Source organism: Chiloscyllium plagiosum, unplaced genomic scaffold (genome assembly GCF_037043375.1).
Source record: "Chiloscyllium plagiosum isolate Xiang-an unplaced genomic scaffold, Cpla_swu_hap1 HiC_scaffold_7, whole genome shotgun sequence".
NCBI classification, from domain to species: domain Eukaryota; kingdom Metazoa; phylum Chordata; class Chondrichthyes; order Orectolobiformes; family Hemiscylliidae; genus Chiloscyllium; species Chiloscyllium plagiosum.
Window position 1 is genome coordinate 47,344,913 of NW_028270145.1, and position 19,412 is coordinate 47,364,324.

General features: G+C 41.5%; 1 protein-coding gene across 10 annotated transcripts in view; it reads left to right on the forward strand.

The window, feature by feature from the left end:
- The window catches only part of znf385b (zinc finger protein 385B), a 433,921-nt gene that overhangs the window by 328,185 nt on the left and 86,324 nt on the right, over nucleotides 1–19,412 (forward strand). For 2 of the 10 annotated variants that reach the window (XM_043693512.2, XM_043693513.2), the window contains exon 2: nucleotides 5,567–5,652. The exons of 7 other annotated variants lie outside the window; for them this stretch is intronic. In XM_043693512.2, the coding sequence (XP_043549447.2) occupies nucleotides 5,647–5,652 (6 nt within the window). In that variant the 5' untranslated portion in view covers nucleotides 5,567–5,646. Of the gene's footprint in view, nucleotides 1–5,566; nucleotides 5,653–13,118; nucleotides 13,224–19,412 lie in introns of all 10 variants that reach the window. One more of the 10 variants, XM_043693515.2, reaches the window with a different exon arrangement.

The following is a 19,412-nucleotide window of genomic DNA, read 5'->3' on the forward strand; positions in this document are numbered from 1 at the left end:
TAGGCCTGTCAATGTTCCAGCAACAGTACTATCGACTTGTGCTTGAGAATGTGTTGCATTCCTAGCCAAGTAGTACAACTGCAGCACTGGCATCTACCTGACAATATGGAAAATTGCACAAGTAGGTCCAGTACACAAAAAGCAGGATAAATATAATCGAGACAATTACTATCCCATCAGTCTACTCTTGATAATCAGCAAAGTGCTTGAAGGATGCTTTCAAACAGTACTCACTCAGCAAGAGCCTGCTCAGTGATACCCAGTTTGGCCCATTCAGCTCCTGACCTCATTATGTGCTTGGTCCAAATATGGAAAAAAGAACTGAAATCCAGAGATGAGAATCACTGTCCTTGACATCAAGGCAGCATTTGCCTGAATGAGGCATCAAGGAACCCTAGCAAAACTAGTCATTTGGAATTGGGGTAAAATTCTTTGCAGATTCAAGTGATACTTTGCACAAAGAAGATGGTTTTGGCTATTTCAGGTCAATATTCTCAACTCCAGGACACCCTCTGAGGGCAGGAGTTCCTTAATAGTGTCCTCACCCAACCATCTTTGGCTGCTTCATCAATGACCTGCCCTCCATCATAAGGTCAGAAATAGGAACGTGTAACCATTAACAAACAACATTTACCACTAATTGTGACTCCTCAGATACTTAAACAGTCCAAGTCCAGATAGGAAGACCAAGAGAATTTCTAGGCTTGGACTGAGAAGTGGCAAGTAACACATGCAGCACACAGTTTCCAGACAATGATCATCTCCAACAAGGAAAATCTAACCATCACCTCTTAACACTCAACAGCATTACCATCACTGAACCCTCTACTAGAAACATCCTGGGAGTTGCCATTGACCAGAAACTAAACTGGACTCACCATATAAATACTGTGGCTACAAGAACAGGTCAGAGGTTAGGAATCCTACACCTTCTAAATCTCCAAAGCCTATCCACCACTTTCAAGACGCAAGTCAGGAGTATGTTGGAATTCTCCCCAAATGCTTGGATGAATGCAGATCCAACAAATTCTCAAGAAGCTTGATGCCATTCAGGACAAAGCAGCCTGCTCTATTATGCCAAAGTCACAAACATTCAGTCCCTCCACCACTGATGCCCAGTGGCAGCAATGTGAACTATCTATAAGATGCACTACAGAAGTTCACCAAGGTTCTTTAAATAGCATCTTCCAAACCCAAGTCTCGAAGGACAAAGGTAATAGATACGTGGGAACACCATCACCTTCCAGTTCTACCTACGTCAGTCAATATCCTGACTTGGCAGTAGATTGCCATTCCTTCACTGCCATTGTGTCAGAATGATTGATCCCCTTCACTTAACAGCATTGCAGGTCTGCATATGCATTTGCAGCAGTTCAAAAAGGCAGTTTTAAGTGCCAGTCTCTCAAGGGCATTTTGGAATGGCCAATAAATGGGCAAAAGTGAGGACTGCAGATGCTGGAGATTAGAATCGAGAGTGTGGTGCTGGAAAGCACAGCAGGTCAGGCAGCATCCGAGGAGCAGGAAAATCGATGTTTTGGGCAAAAGCCATTCATCAGTAATGGCCAATAAATATTTACTGAGCAAGAGATCCCTTTCTTACATGGTTAAGTTAAAGAAAGCATTGAATCATTCCCCATCGTTTCTTAAATTGGAAGATGCCAAAAATTCTAGTACAGCTACCTTGTGATCCATTAGTATCTGCAACAATGAAAAAGCTTTCTGAAAATCACTATGGTAAATTAGAGTTATAGACTCAAGAGTCATACATACCTGTTACTATACATCCTTGGAATCTCACATCTGCACATAAGATGTTTCTGAGCATGCTACTTCTTATGTTTACTGGACTTCACAACCTTGAAACCACAGCAGCTTTCTCCTGCGACTCACGACGAAGATGAAACATTCTCAATCAGTCCTCTGCCATTCTTTCTGAGTCATGAGTTCCACAATTTCATGAACACTATTCAATGACTGAAAGCATCGCAGTTGGTGCATCACTGTGAAAAATCAAACAACAGCAGCTTTCAGATCAAGAATTGTGATCATAAACACAGGCTGGATCTTTGTTTAGAAATCCATGTGTGGGTTTGACTTTAATTTCTTCTCCCTATTCGCCTCCTTCTGCAGCATATCAATATTCAGATCTCCACAAGGAGTAAATTCTGTGTTCTCCTCATCATTATTATCATCCTATTCTCCTTCCTTATCCTCTGCTCTAACCCCCTCCTCTTACCCAATGGATTTTCAGTTTAACCAGAGATAAGCTAAAAGTGTATATGTGTGAAAGTTGGCGCTTGGTGCCAGTGCCAATTTTCTCCATATGGCACAAGACATTTTTAGAGACATTTTGTCATGTTGGTGCAAACATCATTTTCTCTTCAGCACAGTTTTGTTGAGAAATGTTTCAAATTTGATCACAGTAATGTTCTGAGCACCTTTTTGTGTCTTTTTGAAAGCACACATGACTTGCCAGAGACTGGCAGATATTTATTAATCAACTTGTTCAGAAATTTTATGGTGCACCTCTGGAGCAGGTGGAACTTGAATGGGTCTCCTGACTTGGAGATAGGGACATTATCACTGTGTTACAAGACCCCTCATCAGAGACTTTTTTTTTCCTCTTTATATCCAGAAGTGCTATCATACATAATAGACTGGCTTTGCCTACCACCAATTTTGGCCAGCATGGTCTACTATTTTCTAATCAAACTATTCAGAGATGTTCAAACACACCTCTCGAGCAGGTTGGACTTGAACCCAGGTTGCCTGGTCCAGAGATAGGGCATCTGAGACTGTTTAGATGTGCAACAACTGGCAGTCATTGCTGTTAAATTCCTTTTCATATGTGACCTTCTAAACCTCAATTCAGTATCAGGAAGGAATTCATCCCTGACGTGAGACCACATGGCCTGCTGGCTCTGAGGGATACAGAAACAAGCAAGAAAACAAATTAAATAAAGTTTCTTATCTCTTGTATAAGATGGCATGCTTCAATTGGAGAACAGGGAAGCATGCATCTATTTGAGAATTCAGGTTGACAGAGTCTTTGCTAATACTTAATTATAGCTAAAACTCACACTGAAGGTAACATTTTATCTGATTATAATTTACAAATTTGAAAACATCGCATATGTACCTCTAAATTCTGAAGCAAAGCCATGGATATTTTTGTGGGCCATACATTTCTGCTCAACTTAAATGTTGCCACCATCTATTTACTGCATCGTGCAATCTTTTGTGAGACAAAATCCTTAAGTTTGAAAATCTACTAGTTTTAAGCACTTTATTCTTTCATTGAGACTAAAGACCAGCTCGTGTCGTCCATCCCAAACTACCTATGAAAGTGGCTTGATGAGCAACTTTGTTGAACGATTGCAATCCATACAATGAAGGTACCACCCATAGGGCTGCAATTCTGTATTGTCAACATTTCTCTGGGACTTTGGGGACTTAGTCCAACCTTTGGTAAAACACAGGTTGCTGCCACCATCTACAAATGTAAACAGCTTGCATACCTTCCCATTATAACAATATGGGACCCCTTTCATCCCTAATTATCTAATCATCCAGACTCGCTGTCAGGTAAACTTCAGAATAGGCCAAAACTAACGCTTTCATTTTACCTTCAAATACATAGTTACAAAGCATAATAATCATATAAATCTCGTAAATGTAAAAGGGGACACCTGCAGTTCCAGCTTAAGAAATTTGATACAATTCAGATGGGCCAATGGGCTGAGAAGTGGCAGTTGGAGTTTAATTCAGACAAATGTGAGGTGCTGCATTTTGGGAAAGCAAATCTTAGCAGGACTTATACACTTAATGGTAAGGTCCTGGGGAGTGTTGCGGAACAAAGAGACCTTGGAGTGCAGGTTCATAGCTCCTTGAAAGTGGAGTTGCAGGTAGATAGGATAGTGAAGAAGACGTTTGGTATGCTTTCTTTTATTGGTCAGAGTATTGAGTACCGGAGTTGGGAGGTCATGTTGCGGCTGTACAGGACATTGGATAGGCCACTGTTGGAATATTGCATGCAATTCTGGTCTCCTTCCTATCGGAAAGATATTGTGAAACCTGAAATGATTTAGAAAAGATCTACAAGGATGTTGCCAGGGTTGGAGGATTTGAGCTACAGGGAGTGGCTGAACAGGCTGGGTCTGTTTTCCCTGGACCGTCGGAGGCTGAGGGGTGACCTTATAGAGGTTTACAAAATTGAGGGGCAGGGATAGGGTAAATAGACAAAGTCTTTTCCTTGGGGTTGAGGAGTCCAGAACTAAAAAGCATAGGTTTAGGGTGAGAGGGGAAAGATATAAAAGAGACCTAAGGGGCAACTTTTTTACACAGAGGGTGGTACGTGTATGGAATGAACTGCCAGAGGAAGTGGTAGAGGCTGGTACAATTGCAACACTTAAGAGGCATTTGGATGGGTATATGAATCGGAAGGGTTGGAGGGATATGGGCCGGGTGCTGGCAGGTGGGACTAGATTGGGTTGGGATATCTGGTCGGCATGGACGGGTTGGACCGAAGGGTCTGTTACCATGCTGTACATCTCTATGACTCTATGACTGTATATAGTTGTTTCAAATTATTTACTCCCCAGCTAAAAGAAATTCAGAGTCTTGAGGATAATCAGTTATTCTACCTGGATAGCTGTTATATGTGATTCAGTGTTGTCATGGATATTAGTTTTGAGAGGGGAAGGATCAAAGATATCCCTGAAAACTTCCATATGGTTAATCTGTCAAGATTTGCAGCAGGGAGACAGCAGTTTTGGCAACAAGATGCTGTGCTTCACCAAACAGGAATGCAGGGAGGAGCTCACACTCAGACTGAAAAGTTCAAATTCACCAGGAGTCGGGAAAATTGCCTCGCTTGCAATAGAGGAACAATGTTTGAGGAAACAAAACTCACTGTTGGACAGTTCTGAATTTCAGATTTCCCAGGAGCAGAAAGAAAAAGAACAGAAGTAACCCTCATGAGTTAAACATCACTTTGGACTGGTTCCAGGAGTATTGAATGCCCACTTGAAAAACAGCATAAAGTATATATAAGAAGTGTTTTTGATTGAGCTATAAGAAAACATATATGGTGCTGACAAAGATAACATTCAGTCAATCGTGCTTTTAGTTTTTTTGCTAGAGTCAAAGTCTTAAAATGTGAAACCTCATGTCCTTTCAGCTTTAACTGAAAGCTCAAATTTCATTTTTTAAAGTTATTGGTTTCAACAGAGATTGTAACACGGGCAAGTGGAGAATATTTCATTAAATTCCTGATGTGTACCTTAAAGATGATGGAAATTCAGGAGATCACAGAATTCCCAGTCTCTGAACTGGACTCGAAGCTGCAGTATTTATCTGACTTGACCAATTAAGTTGTTGGTCAGTGGTAATTCCCTGAAAAGTGATGGCACCAAGTATTTGCTGAGGTTTTAAACTTATCTTTTGCTAATTACTCAAATTGCAAGGATCTTGCTGTTTTGACTTACATTAGTCTCATCCTTCCTCTGTAATAATTATATACATACTTGAGCAGTATTCTAGCCATTTGTTTTCTTATTTGTTCCAGTGTTTCTTGGGGCCAACATAGTGTTTCTTGATGCAAGGGAGCCATTGATCTGGAAGTAGTTTATCACAGTATCCTGGAGAATGTTGGTGAGCTGAAATTGTAATTTTGATTCATGTTTTCAGGGAGGCAAATTTGAAACGGAAATTATGTGTTGATAAAGATTTAATTATCACTGAGCTGTTGGGAATGTTAAGTGTTTTTACCCACTGCTTGTAGTGTTGCCATAACTCCTAACCCTTTGTAGAATGTCAGTGAGCATTTTAATTTGTGATATTTTAAGATATTTGAATATTAAGCAAGCATGAATATTCGTTTCTGAGAAAGAAGTACTGCAAAAGAGCTTCTAAAGTTTAAAGGAAACTAATACAGTAGTAATGAAAAATAGAAAATCAAATACTCATTGTAGGTACAACCCATATTTGTATTGCAGAGATTTTCAGTCTTATTTCCTAAGTTGAATTTCTAAATCTCTGCTGTACTGGTGTAAATGCATCCAACAGTGATTATATACTCCATGAGAAAGAAAGCAGTAAATTTGGAGACATTTTTAAAAATACCTTTGACACCATTGGTTGTCATGGGGGGGAGCGGTGTAAAATAGAAAGATTTGAAGGAAAGTTAGGCAAATTGACAAAATGTTAGGTATTTTTAGGAAAGAAAAAGTAATAATAATGTTATATCTTGTATTCTGTTAGCCATTTTACGGTTAGGTTTGAACTGTGAAGGCTGTCACGACCAAACAATTTTCTTATGCTAAAAAGTGATTAAATTAGAGAAATAATTAAAAATTAATGAGGCTTGGTGGCTCAGTGGTTGGCGCTGCTGCCTCACAACACCAGCAACCTGGGTTCGATTCCAGCCTCGGGCAATTGTCTGTGCGGAGTTTGCATATTCTCCCCATGTCTGCATGGGTTTCCTCTGGGTGCTCTGGTTTCCTGCCACAATCCAAACATGTGCAAGTCAGGTGAATTGGTTGTGCTAAGTTGCCCATAGAGTTCAGGGATGTGTAGGTTAGGTAGATTAGTCAAGAGTAACTATAGGGTAGAGGGAATGGGTCTGGGTTGGTGACTCTTCAGTGGATTGGTGTTGACTTGTTGGGCCGAAGGGCCTGTTTCCACACTGTAGGGACTCGATTCTGTTGGAATTCTGTAATTTTTGCACATCACTGTAATATAAAGTTAGATTAGTGTTTGATGTTACTTATCTTTACATTGTAAAATAGAACATGATGTACAGTGTTGAAATGCTGGCAATAAATTAATTATTACTCATTCCGAGTTATTCAACAAAATGGTGGGAGACTTTGATCTTGAACTGCTATGGTTCATCTGATTGGTTCTCTCACAGTAGTGTTAGATATGAAATTCCAGAGTATTGATCTAACAATGGTGAAGGAATAGTGACAAACATCAAATAACATGTGACTTGAAAGTGATGGTATGACATTACCACCAAGGGAAACAGAGGTTTTAAGGGAGGAGGACTCTTTATTTCCCTTTTATGGTATGTGGACTTCTCAGGCAAGGCCAGCCTTCATTGTTCTTCCTAAATCTCCTTTGAACTGAGTGGCTTGCCAGGTGAGTTCAGAGAGCGCAAAAGAGTCAATAACATTGCTGTCAATTTGGAGTTGCATGTAGGCTCACATTAGTGAACCAGATCATATATGCAGCAGCTCATTATGGTTACCATCACTAAGATTAGTGCATTTGAACCTGTGTGCCCAGAGTTTTAGCCTGGTCATCTGGATTACTAGTCCAGCCATCTCTTGCTCCTTAATGAATTTGAGTAATTACTGCAGTGTATCCTGTAGATTATGTGTAACACAGACACAGGAAACCAGTACCAGTAACAGTGTTATACAAGGTGACCTTTGAAGCCTTTAAAAATAATTTCAAAACATTTGTCAATTTTTTTGCACATTTAAAGTGTAAACTGCTTGTGTAGGCATGGTGGGATTGTCCTTTTGAAATATAAAATAGTACACTGGTAATTCACATTAGATTCATGTGGTACAGTTTATTAAACAATCTAATTGTATGTAGATATCTTTAACCACGATAAAAGTTTTTTTAAAAAATGCCCTTTAAGTTTAGCATCTGACTCAAAGAGGTCATCCAATTCATTTTGAGTCACTTGGATTATAGCATTGTTGTAAGGATCCCACATTTGATCAGAAGTGGTCCTTTCAGTTTCAGAATCATTCCCCCTTGAACATTCAAATTACTTTGAATTCCATTGAAATAAATATTCTGCATTTTTGGAACCATCTGGCGACAATTTGCATTCTACAATTTAATGAAATCACACAAAACATAGAGCAGGCTTCCACGCCTTGGGGAGGTTTTATCTCCTTCACCTATCCACCAGTTCCATTTTTTGTGTGAATGTGATTTTTGAATGATTTGTTAATTCATTCAAAAGTTGAATTATGGACATCAAACCCCTGGATATAACTGCAGCTTGGTGTTATTTTGTCATAGCCAGATCCAGATTTTATCCATTGTTTGGTATCTACACATACTGCTTTTTTCACCTAGGTCCCTGCCTATCCCACACAATATCAATCCATAACTTGCCTTCATCTTCATCTATCTTCATGAGCACACACAAATACTCCATGATTTCACCATGGTATTACATTTAAAATTACCATTGGCTTTCATTTTGTTCGAGCCACTATGTAGTCAGGTAACACTATCAATTTTGGCTTGTCTTGTGGATTTCACCAGAACTGCTTCTGGGCAGAATTGGCATATTGCAATTAATGGTGTTTAATTCATTTGTCAAAATAGCTTCACTGTTTGATGTTGAATCATTGGAAACTGATAATGATGGCACTGGTATATTTTGCTCCTCACTGATTGATATTGGTCTTCATCTGCAAGACTAGACATCTTTGTTCCAGAAAGTGGTTGTATGAGCTACTTGTTGCTATGAAATCTTTTCTGGATTTGGGGTTTAATTTTCCCACTTTTGTACATGTACAGATTCTGGTAATGATGAACCCATTCTGATACCATGCTTCTTGAGATCATGCCATAGCTGGTCCTTATTTACATGGGGCATTTTGGCTAGGGCATCATCTTCAAGACAGATTCCTTCTGTTCTTGTGCAGATTTTCACAGTAAATCCTGTCATTGCACCATGGTTATTTAACAAGTTAGCAAATGTTATGACTTGTAGCTCAAAACATATTCATGCATCATTCATTTTATTGAAAGATTAATTCCTTTTGGTTCTTGCTCTGGGTGGGCTGTAGTAAACTTCAGTGCATATTTGTAAAACAGCCTGTATGGCATGCTCAATGCTTTGAACTCATGTCTAGGTTTAACACGGGTCAGAACTTTTAAGATAGCAGGATTTCCTTTCTTGCCATCTGAAGAGTTGTTTGTTGCCAGTACTGACTGCTGTATGTCATTGAATGCTCCAATAAGTATTAACGAACTGGAGATAGCACTTCAGTCAGAAAGAAGTTCGGTATCAGAGAGTTGCCTGGATGGTGTTCAGTTTTTGATGTTACTCCCATTTTGATGAACAGTTAGTAATCCATCACAATCTTGACTAGCTGCAGATGATGGAGAGGTGTTGAGGGATTGCGGGTTAAGGTAATCATCAAAGGGCATGTGCATTATGTCTGGTTCTTGTATAAACAATGTTAATCTGGCTGGTCTGATTACCCTGTAGGTTTGGCACTGAACCTTATGACCCAGCATTCAAAATAAAATCTGCAGCCAGCTGAAAAACTGCATCGATTTATCGATTAGCTTCTCACTAACGCGCAGTGGCTTTGTACTTAAGCTTTTCAAAGTCTACATGTTTATCAAAATGAAAATGTATTTTAAAACTTACCTAATGTTTTTTGGTATTTTTGACACTTTGTATATAAGGAAATTCTTGATGACTTGGTGATTTATGTAAGGGTGGCATTGGGAAATTTAAGTCTCTCCCAAATCCCTCACATGTCCCAAATTTGTAATATTTCCTTTTGATGACATTTTTCCTCATTTTTCTCTCTCTCTCTGATTAACACAACATACTTCAACCTTGCTTCTCCCTTTTTTGACTTTTCCATAAACCTATTTCCTTTTCATCTGTTCATACAAACATTCTCCAGTTTCACATTTTGGATTTGTTTCACTTGTCTCTTCCACCTTGATACCAAACTTATTATGAAACGTATCACCTTAAGCTTCTCATTTGATAAGTTCCTTCTTCTGCACCCCATTATTTTATATGCTGCTCTTTTTGATTGTTCTTCTTACTCTGTTTTACTTCCACTATCTTAAAATGTAAGAGCCTTTCATAAATGTGGCATCCATTCCACTCTTTCTTCAATGTTCAAACCCTGTTTATGAGCTGAATGACATATTAATTGGTGCCTGTTAGCTGCAGGTGTAGACTGCAATGAGTAGTGTCTTGTGTCAGTTCAGAGAAGCTAATGGTACTTGTGAGAATACTCATAAGCCATAAGATCTTTCACAGTTTCAAATCAATCTTATCAGGACTGCCGAAAGCTGTATCTAAGCTGGTTGAGCTATCAAGTAAGGGATTTCCACATCTGGAGCCCAGATTTCTTTTTATTATCCCTGTGAGTGACAAGGTTCCAAGCAATTAAATAAAGTGCAGGCACTGGATTTATATTTAAGAGTTGTAGCACTACACCAAAGAATTCAGGCACGTCTGACCACTGTATGTTGCCTATCTTAGAAAGTTTTTTTTAACTCATAAGTGATCTGTATACTAACTTTCTAATCTCATAGCAAGAGTCTTTTATTGTTATGTTAGCTAAACTAAAACAGGACTTATTAAAAGATGTCATGGGATAAAAGATGTCCGTTTCTAAAAGATCTGTATTGACATTCCACATAGCTTAAGCTCATTCACTGATTATTTTAGCAATGGTTTTGCCATTAAACCTGAAATAACCGAAATATTTGCACTTACTAACAATGTCTGTCTGCATTTTGCACTTGCAATGAGGGAGAAACTGTCAACATTTGCTGCTATTACAAATGTGAAACTGACAGCAACGTCTGATGTCTGCACAGGCAGAAATTCAGAAGTTATTGTTGTTGATATTCTGATCCTCCACAATATGTGCTGTCCATGATCCCGCTGGAAACGATCTTTCGAAATCATTTGAATTGACATGGATTCCACTTCTCACATGCTAATCTCACTGGAGGAAACTCAGGAAAAGGTGATGCCTTTTTCATTGAACTGCTTTATAAATGGTGTACTAAATTGTAATCCTATAGGGTTGAGAAGTGTATCAGGCATGATTGAATGGCGGGGCAAACTCAATAGGCCGAATGGCCTAATTCTGCTCCTCTGTCTTATGGTCTTATGAACAACTTCTTTGGCCCTGTAAAACAAGTTTGCATTTTAGAAATGACATCACATCATAAAATTTAAATCTTGTGAAGGAAAACATCAAGCTGCACCCTTCTCCAAATAGGTGATGTTTCCCCTTTTAAGTACAGTAGCACACTTTTTAAAAAAAAAATCATTTATAGCTTTTAATTTACCAATGGCAATTTCTTAGGCAGTGCACATGGTAAATCAGTAGCTTTTGTTGAAAATTACTCACTAAATAATCCAGATTGTGTTAAAAATTACAAGAAAACCAATTTAAGGTTGTCATTCGGGCTTAGAATCTGATGTATTTTCACATGCCAGAAGCTACTTGTTTCTGATTTTTCTTAAACTCTTTTGAGGGATGTGTAATTCGCTGACGAAGTCAACATTTATTGCCTATCTATAACTGCCCTTGAGCTGCTTTCTTGAACTTGCTGTGGTCATTGAGGTGTAGGAACACCCACAGTGCTAATAGGGAGGGAGAGCCAGGATTCTGACTCAGCAACAATGAAAGCGCAGCAAGTCAGGATGGCGAATGTCTTGGAAGGAAACTTGTAACTGGTGACATGTATCTCCTACCCTTACCTTTCCAGAAGACAGCGATCATGGCTTTGGATGGTGCTGTCTAAGGAGCCTTGATAAATTTATGCAGTGTATCTTGCTGTGCATCTGCAGCAGACAGACTGACTGTTATTTACATAAATGGGTGGCTTTGTCCTGGATATAACAATGAGCTTCTTCAGTGTTGTTAGAACTGCACCCAGCCAAACACGTGGAGACATTCTTTCACATTCCTGATTTGTACTTTGTAAATGATGGACAGCATTCAGGAAGTCAGAGGATGAATTACTCACTGCAAGACTTGTAGCTTTTGACCTGCTCTTGTTGCCATAATATATACACAGTTACACAAACAGAAATTGCTGAATAAGCTGAGCAGGTCTGGCAGCATCAGTGGAGAGAAAGCAGAGTTAATGTTTCAGGTCCAGTGACCCTTCTTCACACCCTTCTGAAGAATTGTGATTTCCAGCATCTGCAGTTCTTTGGGTTTTTTTGTTTCATAATAAAATGGTTAGTTGCTTTCTGGTGAGTGGTAATGTCCAGGATGTTGCTAGTGAGGGTTTCAGCATTGGTAATTCCATTGAATATCAAGGGATGATCTCTTTTGTTGGAGATGGTCATTGGCTGTCACTTATGTGCCATGAATGTTACTTGCCACTTGTCAGCCAAGGCTGGATATTATCCAGATCTCGCTGCATCTGGACATGGACTGCTCCATTTGTATAAGGTGTTGAACAGCATGCAATCATTGCAAACATCTTGTGATGGAGAGAGTGTCATTAATGAAGGGGCTGAAAGTAGCTGGGCTGAAGCTGGTTGAGCCAAGGATACTCATACAGATGGAAACAGACCCTTCGGTCCAATGAGTCTGTGCCGAACATAACCGCAAACTAAACTTGTCCCACCTACTTGCTCCTGGCCCATATCCCTGCAAACCTTTCCTACTCTTGTACTTATCCAAAAGTATTTTAAATGTTGTAATTGTACCCACATCCACTATTTCCTTAGGAAGTTCATTCCACAAGTAAACTGCCCTCTGAATAAAAGATTTGCCCCTCATGTCATTTTTAAATTTCTCTCCTAGTCTTGCCCCCTTGTCTTAAAACCCTCATCCTAGAGAAAAGACATCTACCATTAACTCTATCTGTACACTCGATGATTATATAAACTTCTATAAGGTTGCCTCTCAACCTCCTACGCTCCAGTGGAAAAAGTCCCAGCTTATCCAGCCTTTCTTTATAACTCGAACCTTCCACACCTGTCAACATCCAGGTAAATCTTTTTAGAATCCTCTCCAGTTTAATAATATTCTTCCTATAACTGGGTGACCAGAACTAGACACAGTATTCTGGAAGAGGCCTCACCAATGTGCTGTAAAACCTCAATGTGACTTCCCAACTCCTGTACACAAAGGACTAAGCAATGAAGGGAAGCATGCCAAATTATATGTGATGCAAACTTCAAAAAATTATGTACCTGAATTCCTAGGTCCTTCTGTTTTACAACACGATCCAAGGCCCTATCCTTAATTGCAAAAGCCCTACCCTTAATTGTATAAGCCTATCCTTATTTGTTGTATCAAAATGCAATACCTCGCATTTATCCAGATTGAACTCCATCTACTATTTTTCAGCCCATTGACCCACTTAATCAAGATCCTTTGAGGAACGCCTGTCGAGATATCCTGGTGCGGAGATGACTGATCTCCAACAATCACAACCATCTTCCTTTGTGCCAGGTATGACTCTAACCAGCAGAGAGGTTTCTCCTGATTCCGGTTTTGCTAGGGTTCCTTGCTGCCACATTTGTTCAAATGTGGCCTTGATGTCAAGGCAGTCACTTATACTTGACCTCTGGTGTTTGGTTCATTTGTCTATGTTTGAACCCAGCTACAATGAGGTTAGGAACTGACAGTATTCAAACTAGCATCAATGAGCAGTTATTGCTGAGTGGATGCTGATTAAAGACATTTCAATAATTGAGAGTACACTGATGGGGTGGTAGTTGGCCAAGTTAGATTAGACCTACGTTTTGTTTATAAGAAATATCTGGGCAATTTTCCTTGATGTTGGTGTTGTAACGATACTGGCATAGTTTGGCTAGGAGCACGGCAATTTCTGGAGTCTTCAGTACTGTTATCGGAATGCGGTCAAGGCTCATAGCTTTTGTCATTTCCAGTGCCTTCAACTGTTTCTTGATATCACATGGAGTAAATCAAATTGACTGAGGATTGGTGTCTGTGATGCTGGGGACTTCTGGAAGAGGCCGAGGAGGATCATCCATTTGATGCTTCTGGCTGAAGATTGGTCAGGATGCTTCAGCCTCATAGAAGCTGGGAACTTATGTAGACCTACTTCCTCCATGACTTATTTAATTGTCCACTGCCATTCACAACTGGATGTGGCAGAGATTAGATCTGATCCATTGACAGCAGGATTGCTTAGCTCTCTGTCATTTGTTGCATTTGCTGTTTGGCACACAAGTGTTTTGAAGCTTCATTAGGTACCTCCTTTTTAAGTATGCCCTTTTTCACACCTCATTGAACCCGGTTTGATCCCCTGGTTTGATGGTGAGTTGGGGATATGCCAGGCCATGAGCTTCGCAGTTTGTGTTGGGATCCAATTCTGCTGCTGCTGCTTTTGGCCATCAGCACTTAATTAATGCCCAAACTTGAGTTTCCAGGTCACCGAGCACAATGGAATATTTAAGTCTGGCTTCCCAGAGCATTGTCTGGGTCTATGGATTCATAGTGCATTAACAATTTGACAATGCCATTGTCTTCCCTTCAGTAGGAAAGAGGAATTCTTACACACACATTACACCTGCTTTGTTAAAAAAAAGGAAAGTGACACTACTAGTGATAGTCCAAAATAATCAGTACCCTGTCCACATATTGTAGAAATTTGTGGCCCTGTTTTATTTGTCCCAAAAAACTCTGACTTCTTGTCTCCTTTTAGCATTGTCTAAGTTCTGCACTAAGATCACTGTGATATGTCTTTTACAATCTCGATTCTCTTCAAAGTTTCACATAGAACAGTACAACACGGAAATGGGCCCTTCGGTCCATATCCTTCCATTCCTTGCATATTCATGTGCCTATCTAAAAGTCCTTTAGATGCCCCTGTCATTCCTGACTACCATGTCTGGCAGCATGTTTCAGATTCCTACCACTCTCATCTCCTTTGAACTTCCCCCTCTCACTTTAAATGCATGCCTCCTAGTATTATACATTTCAACTCTGGGAAAAAGTTTCTGACTGTCTACCCTATCTATGCATCTCATAATTTTCTGACTTTTGTCAAGTCTCCCCTCAGCCTCCGCCACTCCAGAGAAAGCAACCTGAGTTTTTGTAACCTCTCTTTATAACTCATGATCTCTAAACCAGGCAGCATCCTGGTAAACCTCTTCTGTACCTTTTGCAAAGCCTCTGCTTCCTTCCTGCAATATGGTGACCAGAATTGAATGGGGTATTCTAACCAAACACTTATAAAGCTGCAACATGACATCCTGTCTCTTGCACTCAATTCTCCAACCGATAAAGGCAAACATTCTATATGCCTTCTTGAACACTGTATCTATTTGAGTGGCCACTTTCAGAGAGCTATGGGCTTGAACCCCAAGATCCCTTTGCATGTGAATGCTGTTCGGGGTCCTGCTATTAACTGTATACTTTTCCTTAACGTTTGATTTCCCCATGTACAGCAATTCATACTCATTCAGATTAAACTCCATCTTCCATTACTCTGCCCATATCTGCAACTGATCTATATCCCGCAGTATTCTTTGACAACCTTCTACACTATTTATAACTCCAGCAATTTTTGTATCATCTGCCACCTTACTAACCCACCCATCTACATTTTAATCCAACAAGGTAAAAACAATGACTGCAGATGCTGGAAACCAGATTCTGGATTAGTGGTGCTGGAAGAGCACAGCAATTCAGGCAGCATCCGAGGAGCTTCAAAATCGACGTTTCGGGCAAAAGCCCTTCATCAGGAATAAAGGTAGTGAGCCTGGAGCGTGGAGAGATAAGCTAGAGGAGGGTGGGGGTGGGGAGAAAGTAGCATAGAGTACATTGGGTGAGTGGGGGAGGGGATGAAGGTGATAGGTCAGGGAGGAGAGGGTGGAGTGGATAGGTGGAAAAGGAGATGTGCAGGTAGGACAAGTCATGGGGACAGTGCTGAGCTGGAAGTTTAGAACTAGGGTGAGGTAGGGGAAGGGGAAATTAGGAAACTGTATAAGTCCACATTGATGCCCTGGGGTTGAAGTGTTCCGAGACGGAAGATGAGGCGTTCTTCCTCCAGGTGTCTGGTGGGGTGAGGGAGCGGCAGTGAAGGAGGCCCAGGACCTCCATGTCCTCGGCAGAGTGGGAGGGGGAGTTGAAATGTTGGGCCACGGGGCGGAGTGGTTGATTGGTGCGGGTGTCCCGGAGATGTTCCCTAAAGCGCTCTGCTAGGAGGCGCCCAGTCTCCCCAATGTAGAGGAGACCGCATTGAGAGCAAGGGATACAATAAATTATATTAGTGGATGTGAAGGGTCCACTAATCTTTGATGGATGTGGAAGGCTCCTTTCGGGCCTTGGATAGAGGTGAGGGAGGAGGTGTGGGCGCAGGTTTTACAGTTCCTGCGGTGACAGGGGAAAGTGCCAGGATGGGAGGGTGGGTTGTAGGGGGGCGTGGACCTGACCAGGTAATCACGGAGGGAACGGTCTTTGCGGAAGGCGGAAAGGGGTGGGAAGGGAAATATGTCCCTGGGGTCTGTTTGGAGGTGGCGAAAATGTCGGCGGATGATTTGGTTTATGCGAAGGTTGGTAGGGTGGAAGGTGAGCACCAGGGGCGTTCTGTCCTTGTTATGGGTTGGAGGATGGGGTCTGAGGGTGGAGGTGCGGGATGTAGACGAGATGCGTTGGAGGGTATCTTTAACCACGTGTGAAGGGAAATTGCGGTTTCTAAAGAAGGAGGCCATCTGGTGTGTTCTCTGGTGGAACTGGTCCTCCTGGGAGCAGATCCGGCAGAGGCGGAGGAATTGGGAATACGGGATGGCATTTTTGCAAGAGGTAGGGTGGGAAGAGGTGTAATCCAGGTAGCTGTGGGAGTCGGTGGGTTTGTAAAAAATGTCAGTGTTAAGTCAGTCATTATTAATGGAGATGGAGAGGTCCAGGAAGGGGAGGGAGGTGTCAGAGATGGTCCAGGTAAATTTAAGGTCAGGGTGGAATGTGTTGGTGAAGTTGATGAATTGCTCAACCTCCTCGCGGGAGCACGAGGTGGCGCCAATGCAGTCATCAATGTAGCGGAGGAAGAGGTGGGGAGTGGTGCCGGTGTAATTACGGAAGATCAACTGCTCTACGTAGCTAACAAAGAGACAGGCATAGCTGGGGCCTATACGTGTGCCCATGGCTACCCCTTTGGTCTGGAGGAAGTGGGAGGACTCAAAGGAGAAATTGTTAAGGGTGAGGACCAATTCGGCCAAACGAATGAGTGTGTCGGTGGAAGGGTACTGTTGGGGACGTTTTAATCCAAGTCATTTATATACAAACGGCAAAGGCCTCAGTATAGATCCCTTTGGAACACCACTGGGTCGGGGTGTCCAGGTAGAAAACTACCCTTCCGCCCACTACCCTCTGCCTTCTATGGGCAAGTCAATTCTGAATCCATGTGGTCACGTCACCGTGGATCCCATGCATCTTAATCTTCGCAATGAGCCTACCATAAGGGAGCTTGTCGACAGCCTTATTAAAATCCATGTAAGCACCATCCATTGCTCTATACTCATCGATCACCTTTGTCACCTCCTCGAAAAATTGAATACTTTTTTAAGGAAAACATGCCTACTCTGTGACAAACTATCTCCATTGGAAGGTCTCCATTGGACAATCACTTGATGACCTGTCAATTTTTAATTTCATTCCAGCTGGCTCATTTCAACTCATTGTAATTTGTTCTTCTCCCGTTAATGATTTTCAAGCTTGACTTTCCTTTTTCATTTTCCTTGACACTTCTAAAATAATGATCTGCCTCAGTTCCTCCATATCTGAATAAAAACTTGCACTGTCTCTCCATTTCCTTACTTTGGCTGTTTGGTTGGCTACAGTATACATCCGCCTCTGTAATTCTTTAATCAAATACATTTTTTTTTGCTGTATTTCATCAGCACCATCCTTCTCTGGCACTAGAACAGTTTTTTTTATCAGTATTCCACATCCCCTTCCCTGTTCCTTGTAGCCAGGAATATTAAGTTCCTAATCCTCCTCATGAGCTGTTTTTCTCGTATTGCCAAATGTCGTAGTCTCATGTGGCTACTTGTTTATGCAGCTCACCAACATTATTACACGTATATGCACTCCATAACCAGTTTTGACTGCTTTGTGTGACCCCTCCTACATCTGAAGCATGTTTTGCTCTGTTACTTGTCACTGTACTCCTAATTCCTCCACTCTATTGGTTCAACTTGATGCACATTCCCCCCCGCCAAACTAAATTAAATCAGCCCCCCTGGCACTGTGTCCATTGCTCTCGAAGTGGTCTCCTTTACATTGAGGAGACAGGACACCAACTTGCGAAATGTTTCAGAGAATATCTCTGGGACACACACCAATCAACTCTACTGCCCTGTGACCAAATACTTCAACTCCACCTCCCACTCTGCCAAGGACATGCAAGTCCTTGGCCTCCTCCACTGCCAAACTCTAGCCACCCGACACTGGAGGAAAAATGCCTTATCTTCTGCCTTGGGACCCTCCAACCACATGGGATCAGTATTGATTTCACCAGTTTCCACAACTGTCCTACCTGTCCATCTCCCTTTCCACCTATCACTCCACCATCCCCTCCAAACTATCACCATCACCCCCCGCCTTCACTTACTTATCGCAGCTACCCACCTACCTTCTCCCCAACCCCCTCCCATTTATCTGTCACCCCTCTTGGTCACCCCCCTCCCCCATTCCTGATGAAGAGCTTTTGCCCGAAACGTCGACTCTCCTGCTCCTCGGATGTTGCCTGTCTGGTTGTGCTTTTCCAGTGCCATACTTTTCGCCTTTGGTCCTTGCTAAGATTTATGCAAAGGCATTGGTCCCAGCTCCTTTGGAGTGTAACCAGAACAGGTGCCCCAGAACCGATTCAGTTCACCAGAAGCTTGAAATTCCTGCTCCTCCTTTCTTCCACTGACGTGTTAGCCACTTCTATGCTGCTGTTTCTGTACTCCCTGGTAGATGGTACTGGGAGGCATCCACAGATAGTTACCTTTGTGTTCCTGCTTTTTAATCCCCTTTCAGGTTCTTAAAATTCAGATTGCAGAACATAAACTTTTCCCTTCGTATGGCATTGGTTCCTGTACGGACCATGATGTCGGCAGATCCCTTCAATCCCCTGAAAATAATCTGCACCCTCTCAGTGACGTCCTTTATCCAGACACCATGGAAACCATGTACCATGTAAGGCTCACATCAACAGTTACACAAACACATGGCTTTTTTTTTAAAGTTACTCTTGCTCAACGTTCCTCTTGCTTCAGTGCCAGATGTAGGACTGATATTCCAAGAAAACAGATTGATTTCTTCACAACATGAGCAAGCTGGTTTTATTTCTGAGTACCTCGGGGATTAGATGGGCAATATCTCAGACTATGAGGAAATAAACTAAATCATCATCTCAGTGGACTGATTCATCAGCAGCATATTAGAGGAAAAGTAAACTATGGAGAAAGTGAAGGCTGCAGATGCTAAAGATCAGAGTCAATACACACGGCGCTGGGAAAGCACAGCCGGTCAGGCAGCTTCTGAGGAGCAGGAGAGTCAACATTTTGAGCATAAGCTCTTCATCAATAAGCGGTGTCAAGGTCTACTGCGCAAACAAGCAGCCAACAGAAACTGAACTGCACAAGCCATTTAATACTAAAATAAGCACAAAACATTGCAGTTGCTGGA